Consider the following 12280-nt stretch of genomic DNA (forward strand, 5'->3'; position numbering starts at 1 on the left):
GGGGACTTTACATGCCCTGTGAGACAGTAGTCAGTCCCAGGGTATGGAGTCTGTTTGGGGGTCGCTACGACACCCCTGTGTCACTGCACTGAGGGTGCTGTGTAACACAAGTGAATAAAGATGGTTCCTATGGGGAAGAGAAAATCCCTTGGGCATTAAACACAAAAATAGCCTAGAACACACATAGCAAAAATGCCTAAGAGTGGGGAAAAAAGAGTCTCTCTTAGCAGGTAAAAAGAAACAAACCCTTCAAATCCTGCAAAGCTGCTGGGGGACTCTATAGGTAAGGGAAATTAGCCATAAAATGAGAATTCTCCCTAACAAGGACCAGTTACTGTCATGAGCAAGGTGGCTACTTGGGCCACTCCGGTGGCCTTGTGTAAGCACTACTCTTTGGACACTAGCTCCAGGCGCGATGCAGAGTTTGTCAGACGGTTCTGAAGAAGCTTTTTGCTTCATTCTAGATATGTGGCAGGTTATTACAGCTCCACCCTATGTTCTTGTTCGGTGGAATCGCCCACAAGGATGGAGGAAAGGGGACGGGACGCAAGAGTAATTAGTTACTCACCATAGTGACTGGAGTACTCCTAGTCCATGATCTCCTTTCCTCCATACGTCCCACCGGCCTTCCCCCACTGGTATGCCAATGACTAATATGTAATAGGCATAGCCAGGTATCTAAGCGTCCGATGTGCTCAAAGAGTATTGAGGTGTGGTGCCTTGGTGGGGCATTCTAGAGGCTGCACCCCCGAGGGCTATACTAAATTTAAAGAAAAGCTACGTTTTTCACTGCCAAAGGTTCTGGTACTGTCCCCATGTTGGGGGATGCCCCACAAGGATGGAGGAAAAGAGACTATGGGCTAGGAGTACCCTAATCACTGTGGGGAGTAGCTCGATTTCCCTTCCACTGCTTTTTGCTCATTGAACCTGGTTAGTACCATCTGAAAGATAAGAACACAACTTACTTACCTTGTTGAATATCTTCTCTGAACTCGCCAGCACAAGTACAATTATAAATTGCCTACAGAGACTACATTCTAAGGAGAAGCATTGTGGCTCCTGTGACTTTAAAGCACAAGGCCCCATTCTTAGGGATTGGACTGCTGATGTTCATTTTGACTTGGTTCCATCTTTAATGCGTTCATTTACTTAACTCTTACGTTAAGTAATTTGATTTAATTTTAAGAACTTCTGGTGGATCTGTATCTGTTTTATTATTGAGTATTGTGCAAGATCACCTGCTAGTTTCATTATTTAAAGTGTGTAACGGCCTAGAATAAATATTTGATTTTAATACATTGTTGTCTAAATTGAAGGATTCTGTGCTTCACTTTGTGGACTCATTTTGGACCGCTAACCCCACTTGCACTCTCCCGAGAATAGTCTTGACTGCCATCCATGCTTTTCTTGTTTGGATTTTGTCTAATCTCAGAGTTCCCTGTTCACTATAATTGGGGTGGTCTCCTAAAATCTGTTTGTAGAAATCCATCTAAACACACCCCACAAGTGGTTGCATGCTCACTTAGTCAGGGCAAAGGCTGTGTTGGTGACCTTCCAAAGGCATTTTCCCCCAAGAGAAGTCTGTAATACATCTACAAGAGCCACCCCATGCATTCTGCAAGCACTCATAAATGAACTATAGTTGGAGAGCTAATATTCAGTTTGGGCGGGCAGCCCTTAGGAGCTTGTTTGGTTAACTCGTAGTTCTAATGGAATCTTTCCTCCCACAGAGTCCTCATCTTCGATAAATGTTCGCAAGTGCCTGCTGCCTAAGGAAACATTGTCATCCACCATGGGGCACATTGCATCTTTACTAAGTACTGTTGCACGTTCAGATGCCAAACTTGAAGTCGGCCAGTATATATGGAGCTGCCAAACTCCATGAAATCTGTTCCTCTTTTCTGTACACTCGGTACACTTCTGGAATGCCACCAAACCTGCTAGCTTTTTTTTTGCTACGAGTTGCTCAACACACCCAAGGCCTCAGTCTCTGGCAATGTCTGATCTCTACAAGGTATGACTTTACTGTCTTTGGGAGGACAATGTTATGGCGAATTGAGGCTCATGTCAGTTGATGCACTCCAAGGCCCTCAAGGAGCATGTCTCACAGCTCCTCACCCATTTCTACAAGGATGGAAAGAGCACGCCTTTGAAATCTGAGTCCAAGAAGACCAGAGTGCTATTTGGATTGCCAAGATAAGCAGCATAGTGAATCCTCCAGGAGTAACATTCGTTCGTCTTTCTCCATGAAGCGGAGTCACTACGCTTGCTTCTCGAGATACACAGAGGAAATGCCACCTACAGTGAAAGTATGGTGTCCCCCCCTGCTCCACCACAACACACACCCTTTGCCCTTGACTCCAGAGGAGTGTAGTACTTTTGTGTAGCAGATGGTAGACACCTTAGCCAAGGCACCAACTGATTTGTTCCCAGTGCTTACGGTGGAGTCGAAACCCACCACGCTTAGTAAATTGGTCAGATACCTCTGTGGACCACAACCCCATACCTGCTGGTTCAGTTGCAGCCCCAGGTGTGGAGACTGATGCCCCGTTTGCTGTTGCCACCCCCTCACCTGGGTGCTAGAGCTTTTCTAGAATACATGCTACTTTCAAGGGCCAAATTCCTCTTTAAGGTTTCTGAAATGTTCAATGAGGAAGAGGATCCGATCCCTTGTGGCATTGAGCCACTGTGCTCTGGTGAGGTGGAGGACTTTGCCCTGTTCTTTGTAGAGGGGGAAGATTTACTGTGACTATGGAAAGCAGGGAGGCCAGTGACTTTGACATGTCTCCCTAGCGGAAATTTGTTCCAGGTCAAGACTTGGGCAAACTTCATGGCTCTTTCTAGAGGAAAATCTCCAAGATTGGGGAGACATTTGGGTTGTCTGCTTCAACTAAGCCTAAGTCAAAGATCCTGCATGAGGTCAGGCATTTTGTCTGAATTTCCTGCATGAGACCCTTTTCGGTTTAATCCAGCTGTTGGTGCCCTTGTTCTGGCAGAAACCACTTTCGGTTCCTGCAGTAAACCGAGACCATGCTAAAAAAGCATTCTCTGGCTCCCTCTGATCCAGGGTTCCTGTCCGTCATCTCTCACAAGAGATCTTGATGTGCTGTTCAACAGGAGCAGCCTATTTTGGTCAAAGGCTGAGTATCAACAAAAGTTTCAGACTTCCTTCATGCTTTGCTACTAAAAGGATGAGGTATGATTGGGACCTATCCAATGTCCAGGATGTGCTCCGTTCTGCTAGGAGGCCATCAGCCAAGTAAGTCTATGCATGCAGCTAGCTGAAGTATTTGGCTTTGTGTCTGAGCAGGTGTCTGGACCTTTTTATTCGTCCAACCTCCGCTGTGCTGGTTATCCTGCATTCCTAGATTCTGATGGACCTGCAGATTGGCATTCTGAAGGTGTACTTGGCCGTCATTTCTGTTTTTAAAGGGTCCTTCAGCAGGTGCTTTTTCCTCACCATTCCCACACCAACCCACACCACAGGGGAATTTCAACTTGGTTTGGACATTCCTTTGGCAAAGTGATCGCAATAGGCCATATAAGTGACAAGCAACTTTAAGCTTTAAAACGAAACTGCTTTAATATTACCGAGGATTCCCCGCCTGACGGGCAATCTTCATAAGCATGTGAATCCATAAAAGATACCAATGCTGGAGAACAGGAGTTGCAGGTAAGTAACTTGTTCCTTCTGATGGATTAGTCAGATTCCTCCTTGCCCTGCTAGGCTTCCCCTCTTGGCAGATAGCTTGTACATCTCCTCTGTTATGCAGTCCCTTAGCAGTTCAGTGCTAGTTGAAAAGGCGGAGCTTCAGTCATAGGGCGTGCAACGTTGTTACATAACCAGTTTTATTGTTGAGTTCTTTTTATTGCCGAAAGAAATATCCAGAAATAGAGGGGGGGTAAGCAGATAGAAGGGGTGGGTGGTGGTGAATAGGTAGTAAATAATAGGGTAGAGGGGTATTTGAGAGGGGGGTTCACAAAAATACAAAATATAAATATTTCGATGAGATTTCTTTTCAGCAAAAAAGTAACCGGAAAAAAACAAGAACATAGAACCGCCATGGGGCATGGCTGCTCCATATATACTGGACCAAGGTACAAAACAGCACCGGACGGGGCTGAAGTGAAGTTGTGCTGTGCCCCTTGGGGGCTGAAAAGTTTCTGAAGACCTCTTGTACTGGTGATGAAGTAACTAAAGATGAGGATTGTGGGTGGGGGGGGGCATTCACCTATCTTAAATACATTAGAGAGGCGCGCAATATAGTCCTCTTCATCTGCAATGATGGGTTAGGTAATGTACGTCTGCCCTTTTGTTTAGAGTACTTTTGAACTATCCAGGAGTATGGAGGTAAGGGGAATTCGGAGTAAGTTAAACACTCACGGTAATGGCTACTGTATTCCTAAACCATTGTTGCCTTGCTGCCATACCTTGTCCTGTTTTGCCCACTAATTGGAGTTCATGGTCTGGTGTTCTTAAAAGGGTTAACGGTTGGGGGTGGGTATCAAGCGCAAAGGTTATCACAGGTGGATAACACGTGCATTACTGTGCATGCAGACACTTTTTTTGTGGATTCAAACAGCTCCTCAAAAGGATGGAGGCCTTTGGAATTTGGACTAGGAGTAAAGAAGTGACTAAAATTAGTAATAATTGTAGCTGCTATTGGGCAGCATAAACATAACGTATACCACCTAAAATAAGCTAAACCCTGAGCCTGAACTGGGAACAAAATGTACAAACCGTGATGGCTAAACTTTGCCGATTATCATTTTCTCCAGAATACTATCCAAATTGTGAAGTCGTGTTTATGGGAATGGCGAACATACACTCCATCAGAAACAGCTTCCATTACCTTCGTGCTGTCTGCAGCCAGATGCCTGATCCTGGCAAGTAAGTGCTCTGTTTGTGGCTTCTACCTTTCCAACTCAAATCTTTGATGTTCTCTACCAGCTTTAATGTGGGGATTATGCAGCCTGATTCTTAGTCCCATCTATCTGTATTCATTTTTCCTTTATTTGACACAGTTATACGTTTTTATGGCCATCAGAAATACAGCCTAGTGTTTACAATATCCATAAGACATTTTGTGCCACCTGGTTCCTTCCTTTTTAGCACCTTTACTCGAAAATATAAATGCCTTTTCCTCCTTAACTTTCTACTTTGTCCACACACACTTGCAAAATCTGGCAACAAAGTTCTGCCATATGTGATGCCACTTGCAAAATGTGTTAACGTTTCCATGTTGAAAAGGGTATGGTTCAAAATGGTGTTTTTCCAAATGATTTTCGTAGACCAAAAAAAAACGCAGCTTCTGAAAACCAATCTTGAAATGTTCTGCTTTTTAAGCATACACTTAACCCTTGAACGGAGCTAGTGTGCACCACAAACTTTGTAATTCGGTTTGGGCAACCTGAAGATTTTTATTTTAAAAAACAAGTTTACAATGTATCATATTATGTAACATATGTTAATTTTACAAATGCAAAACGTTTAAAAGTAATACAAAATCTTTTTCTTTAGACACATGCAAAAGAGGACATTAATAAACTATTACATTTCTTAAAACAAATACAGAAAGTATCTAATTGTTAGAATTCCAGTGTTTCAAAAAGACAAGGAAGGTGCATCGAACATATAATGAAATCATGGGGGTAATAAAAACATTTAAAAAATGAAGGCAAGATAATATAAAGGCAGTTGCCAATTGAACTGGGTGTCTGAGTTTCTTCAGTTCAATCTGTCCCAAGCAATTTCCTACAACTTTATTCACCTGCTGGACTATAGACAATATGTTGTTAATTTGAACACCTAAATTATGTACTTTTTCCACAGGAGTGGGATGTACCCAAACAAATCTAGCAAGAAAAAGGAGGACCATTTGTATTGGGAGCCATTTAATTGCATACTGCTTTGAATCCTGCTGAAAGCAAGAGTCGGATGTGTAATGAACTCATGGTGGCAACAGTAAAGACAGTCACAAGTGATCACAGTTCAAGGGTGTTTATTATACTGTATAAATGGATGAGAAAAATGCATAACCTAAATCTAAGATGGGAGCAAGCTACGACCATCAAATAATAAGGCAGTCCTAGCGGCCTCTTGTCAAACAAAAAGGCCTATACTTAGACAAAACCTATTGCCAATCCTTACCGCTAAGTTACAAAACAGTGTGGGATAGTGTTCACACCATACTACTGGGCTTCTGCAGCAAAAGGCTACAGTTCCTTTCAGCAATATCAGGACCTTCGGGGGTCAAGCCTCTTTTCTACAAAGTGTCTTGCCTACGAGGGCCTGATGTGTTAAAAATAACAAAACAAAAGTTATTTTCTGTATTCCTTTACATTGGGTGATTACTCTTCACCCCTGGATACCCCTCTCTCAAGCTTTCACTGTGGACATCCCTCAGCAGGGTTCACTTTTGTCCACATAATATTCACAGGGTTATCGTGCTTCACCCCGCTTTGCAGGCGTCCGTCAGCCGGGTTCACATTTGCCAACTACACAGTTCACTTTGCTTTATCACAAACAGTTCCTTTAAGTTACTAATCAAAGACTTTCGATTGTACAAAGGGTTTTACTCGACTCTTGTATGACCTCTCCTAGGGCCTCCTGGTATCTGTAGTTTTAACAAGAAAAGGGGACCAATCGGAGTCTTTCGAATGAGCGCACATGCTGTGCCGGACCACTCTGCAGCTGGTCTCTCCTTTTTAAAATTCTGTAACACACAATGTCTTTAGTCTTCAATTCACATGTTGCCATTTGTAACCTTTGCTCAACACCAGTTCGGTTTACTATTGGTTCTCCCTCCGACTCACTGGCTGTGATGAACCGCTTGACATTTCTTGTCTCTGGAGTCAAGGATGGTTCTACGGTGGCCAGCGTCTCTCCCTGCCTTGGTTATTCGTGTAGGAGTGCTGTGTGCACCATTGCCATCTGTAACACCACACGTTGGCTGTTGTTAGCGGCCTTATGATTCCTTTCACTGAGGCTTCGCGGGTCTGGGTGGAAAAGTGCAAGGGCACTTCTCTCCTTGTCGTCCCTTCAGTTCTCGCCACCTTTCTCCTCCTTTTGAACTTCCGACCTGGAATAGCTGCCTCCTTGTGTGGTTTGCGTTGCTCATTGTGCTCTCGTGCTCCACCTTTTCTCCCTGTGGGGAAGGGAAAGGGCTTTCAGGCGTGTGTAGTTATTGTCAATTGCCTGACTCTACCCGACATGTCCGAAAACAAGGGTCGGGCAAATGGCCTTGGTGTTAGTCCGTTGTCTTTAGTGGTGTAAGAAGGTGTTTATGTTGGGAAAGCGGGGCGGGGTAGAACTTCTGAATATCCTACGGTGTAGGATGGGTAAAAGGTGTTACAAGGAAGAGGGTACTGTCTCACCTGTCGGTGTCCCAGAGTACCCCCATCCAGGTGATCCTGCCACACTTTTCCACCCCCAGAAACTGGATCCAATAGCGATGGCCGTGTCCTGCCCACCTAGATGATAGATCCCCCGGACTAGCGGATTAGACACCTTCAGGTTTCTTACAGATGTCACACTTCATCTTCATCCAGATAGAGAATAATTTGGATGTTGTAAAAGAGCATTCCAAATTTCAGAAACAGGTTGCTGACAACAATTGAATAGAAAATTAAATAATGGTGCCCTTTCGTCCTCGCAAATGTGTTTTTGGGTGATGATTCAAATGTCAATGCCAGTTAGCCCAAGTTCCGCGGTTGCATTTGAGCTTTAAGTGAAAGGCCAGGTATGGACGATTTAGACTTTAAATCCTCCTGGTTACTAGTTGGACTGCACTCCACGATCAAAGGTTGTATCCCGTCCCATGGATTAGCGAGAATATCCCAGCTCTAATGAAGTAGGATTGGAAAATTCAAGGGAACTGGAAGCCAAGCTGGCAGCGTCCATGAGAGAAATCAAGACACATTTCATGCCCTCTTGACGTCCCTTTGGCAGGGTCATCGCTGTAATAGCGCAGGAGGGAATGGCCCATAATGCATCCCAAGACCAGGGCAGGGGAATGGCTACAGAGCCCAGTGCTTTGAGATCCTGCCTCCAGCTGAGATTCATCTGTGTATTGTCAAGAGCCTTATAGATCTGTCTTATCAGGCCCCCAAATGGTCTGGAGCTGCTAACAAATCGTTGGACACAGCCTGCTGTAGCTTGAGACGCAGAAGCATGGAATGCCATTCTGCAACCACGTTAGGAAGTCTAGAAATATGAATGTCAACCACTGATGGTTTAAAAAAAGCAAAAAAAGCAAATGCAGCGCAGAACTTGTCATGCTAACCAATGCATTCCTGCTAGGCTGAACCCTTTGCCATCAGTTTTCAAGTGAAATAAGTTTATTGTTGACGTTTAGTACAGCATTTTATTTCTGTTGATTTCACGAAAAAAAGTGCAACTGTTCTTTAAACATCATTCATGTTTAGGTTTACACCATCGTCTTGTCCTCCAGAAAAAGAATACAGAAAAAGAATAGTAACTCTTCAGCATGGTGTCTTGCATGGATTCACATGCTCATGAATATTCCCTGTCGTTAGGTTGGCAATCCTCTCTAAAAAGAAATCAGTTTAGCTTTAAACATATACTACTTGTCTACTCTATAGCCTAATCGTATCCTTTGGGTCCTACTGCCCTCAGCCATTGACACTCATGATCCTAAACTCTACCCCTGATGACCAGCTCCAGATTTTACCGCACATTTGTAGTGTTGGAAGTTCTCGTGCTTCGCTCCTCGAAAATCGTTTGTTTTTTGTGAGGAAATTCTCCATCGTCAACCGTCATGCAGCGACTACCAGTAGCAGAGAACATATTCAATCCATCATCAGATCTTCAGCTCATGTGCTTGGGCCTACACCTCGGCCATGTCGGATGCCACAAAATAATCCTCTTCAAGTCCTGTGAAAGCTGCAGCCTAAAGAATCTTAGTTGAGGACCAGCACGTCAAGTGCATTTACTGTCTTCATCGCGACGACGCAAAAGGATGCTCTATTTGTCAATCCTTTTCATCAAAGACTCGGAAGAACTGCCACTGCAGGTTGGTGGCATGGATCGAGGAAGAGAAGGCCTCTGGCGTGGCCTCGGGGGCTGGCAGGTCCACTGAGCATACTCAGTCATAAGAGGTTGAGGTACTTTGAGGATTCTTCCTCTGCAAATGTCCAAAAAATACCGAATCCCATGCTCCATCGACCTCCTCGTCAACGGTCGCTGCAGCTGTGAGACTAAGTTCTGAGAAGGATCGGTCACCGTCGCTGGCTCCGTAGACGGTTAGCCTGCCAGCTGGTGGGTTACCTCAGTTCACGAGGAAATCGCTGGCCTTGTCATCCAAGCACATATCGTTGAAGTGGAGATGTTCTAAGGACCCTTCGCCAGTTCCTCCATCGCCGACCACTTCATCAATCAAGACCGTCACCCCGCCGACAACTGCCCCGTCGAAGTGAGCAAAATTAAGTCTTCCTTCAGTGGCAGCTGCCCCAAAAGGTTAGTCAACAAGCGTCACATTTTCCTCTACAATGGTCACCACGCCCAGGGTCTCTGCCTCCTAGACCCCCATCAATGGTCCCTCCAACGACACCTCCTATTCCTGCTCCAAAGGTTCTTGTCATAGCCTCTTTCTGAAGGGCTCTGATCTGGTGAAAGACATGCCTCCAGTTCTGGAATTCCTGCCAGATCCACTAAGGCTATTCACCTTTTTTACTCTGGTTCCTGTGGGATCCTGCAGACAATCACCAGCCATCTACACCAGTTCCGAAGAGGACCTGCCTGAAGATTTCTATTCAAATCAGGAAGAGGGCCCATGGGGAACTAGAGCCCATTTTCCCCATGCCAGGTTACCGACCCGTGAGCCTTCCCAGCTATTTAGCCCTTCAAGGGGGCTCATGCCCAGTTCCTGCTCCTGTGGTACCGGCTGCACCTGCGCTGAGACGTGTCCTTGGACATCCTAACCACCTTACACACTCTGGTGTCTAAAATTCAGCAGCCCCCTGCTCCTATGCCTGCTCCTATACCGGGTTCAGCCAGGAGTCCTCCAAGGCCTCATTAGCATCAACCAACACAACCTCATAAGGCACCCTTTACCCCTCGGTCAGTGCTGGGGGCCCTGCCTCCTGTGGCTGAAGAGTGAGGATTCTTCAACTGTCAAGCAGCAACGACTGCAGCAGGGACCCGTTGTTGGTGAAAATCTTTAATCCATCATCAGATCTTCAGCTGGTGGTCGCACAGGACTAGGCACAGACTTGGGCCTACACCTAGACCATGGCGGATGCCATGACGAAAAGACTCTTCAGGTCTTGTGAAAGCTGCAACCTGAAGAATCTTTGTCGAGGATCAGCACCTCAAGAGCATTTACTGTCTCCATCCCGTGCACAACGCAAACGGATGCTCGATCTGTCAATCCTTTTGGCATAGGATCCAGTTCACGCAAACTGGCACGGACACAGACACCACTGGTGCTCACATAGATTAGTTTGATGATTAGATTCCTTGAGATGCGGAACCTCTGGATGTTCATGAGCCCACCAGGTCGTTTCCCTGGACGAAATTCTCTTTCCACTCCATCTCGAAAGCTGCCAAACTCTTCAACTTGGTGCCAGAAGAGGGCTTCCTTTTTGAGCTGCGGGAAGCTGCTAAGACCATCGTATCGTTCCTTTTGTTGGATGACCTATGGAAAGGTGGCTTGGCAGTCATGAAGGCTCCAAATGCCACACCTGCTAAGCGTGACCGGTCAGAGAAGAAATACCGGCTTCCAGATACAGCTCGCCACTGTCTCAGCCTTCACCAGAGTCTGTGGTATCGGCCACCACCAGGAAGAGGCCCTCCAACACCCCTCTTTGTCATTCATGGTGCCTCCGAACCAGGAAGGCAAAAATCTTGATGCTGCAGGGAAGCGCATCACCACTGCATTCTCTACCATCATGGCCACCAATGCACTTGCCACCCTGTCAAGGTACAACAGTGAACTGTGGTACCAGCTAGGGCCCATCGTTGGCTCCCTCCATGATGGCAAGAAGGCTGAAGCCTTGGCCCTGTTCCAGGAAGGTGAATTGGCTTCCGACCACACCATCACTGTCTCTCTTCGACATAGCAGACTCTGGCTGCCGCCAAATGTGGAATGGTGTGCCTCTCAGACACCAAGGTTGGCTAAATGATGTGCAAACCAAAGTCATCGACATGCTATGCGATGGAGACAACCTGTTTGGAAAAGCGGTCAATGACACGCTCCAAGCCATCAAGACCAACGCGGAGACCGTGTACTCTGTGGTCCCTGCAGTCGAAGACTGTCCTTTCATTCCCCGAAGGGGAGAATCTCCAGATCGTCCAAGGATTACACCACCCCCATCGTCTGGCCTCCCGCTCACCACCCAGGAGGCTTATAGGGTTCACTCCCAAGCCTACAGTAGGCGGCACCAAGCGTAGTCGTGCCTCCCCTCCACCCCACCCTGACATCGAAGATGCCGAAACAGGCCTGGACCGGCCCACGTCCCGCACCCCAGTGGGAGGCGGACTATCAAAATTTGTTGATCATGGCAAAAGATCTGCACAGACAAATGAGTGCTAGACATACTTCAGCAGGGGCATGCTTTAGAATTATAAGACAAGTGCCCCTGCATTCCTCTTGTCATGCGACAAGAGCTGTACATGGCTCAGCTGCTACAGGAGGTTCAACCATGCTATGCAAAATGGGAATAGAACCAGTCCTTCAGTGCCTCTGGGGCTCTGGAGTGTGCTCCAGATACTTTCCGATAAGGAAGAAGTCAGAGTGACGACCAATTCTAAATTTGCAATGCCTCATCAAGTTCCTCAAATCCCAAAAGTTCAGGATGATCACGTTGCAACATGTGCTCGGCCAGCTGGAGGAAGGGGTTTTCTGGTGACTCTAGACCCTCAGGACGCATACTTCCACATCCCATTCATCGCAAACTCCGGAAGTTCCTGCGTTTTGCCATCCAGGGCGTACATCTGTCCATCTGCTGGTGGTTCTGGCCATCCAACTGCCTCCACTTCCTGACCTCTCCAGAGAAGGGGGATCAATCCTGCACCAAAACCCTGTGTCTCTGAGCTTCACAGCCTTTGAAATGCAAGAAGATCCTGTCCAAGGGCAGGGCTACATCTATGCTTGCTTGTTGCAGGCACAAATGGAAGTGCTTCAGTGTGTTGCCAGACGTGGAAAATTGCGCAGCTGTCCATGACTACCCTGCAGCTCTTGCTCTGACTGGCCGACATATCCCGGTGCACACAGGCTCCGGGCAAGCTTGCACTGGTCGCACAAGCTCGTTAATGAGT

At 46.4% G+C, this 12280-nt stretch overlaps 1 protein-coding gene across 2 annotated transcripts in view; it reads left to right on the plus strand.

The window, feature by feature from the left end:
- MTMR4 (myotubularin related protein 4) overlaps positions 1-12280 on the plus strand; it is a 1314188-nt gene that overhangs the window by 612607 nt on the left and 689301 nt on the right. For both annotated transcript variants that reach the window (XM_069614837.1, XM_069614836.1), the window contains one exon: positions 4780-4891. In XM_069614837.1, coding sequence (XP_069470938.1) covers positions 4780-4891 — 112 coding nt within the window. The remainder of the gene's footprint in view (positions 1-4779; positions 4892-12280) is intronic.

This window comes from Ambystoma mexicanum, chromosome 9, assembly GCF_040938575.1.
Source record: "Ambystoma mexicanum isolate Mex_15411 chromosome 9, UKY_AmexF1_1, whole genome shotgun sequence".
NCBI classification, from domain to species: domain Eukaryota; kingdom Metazoa; phylum Chordata; class Amphibia; order Caudata; family Ambystomatidae; genus Ambystoma; species Ambystoma mexicanum.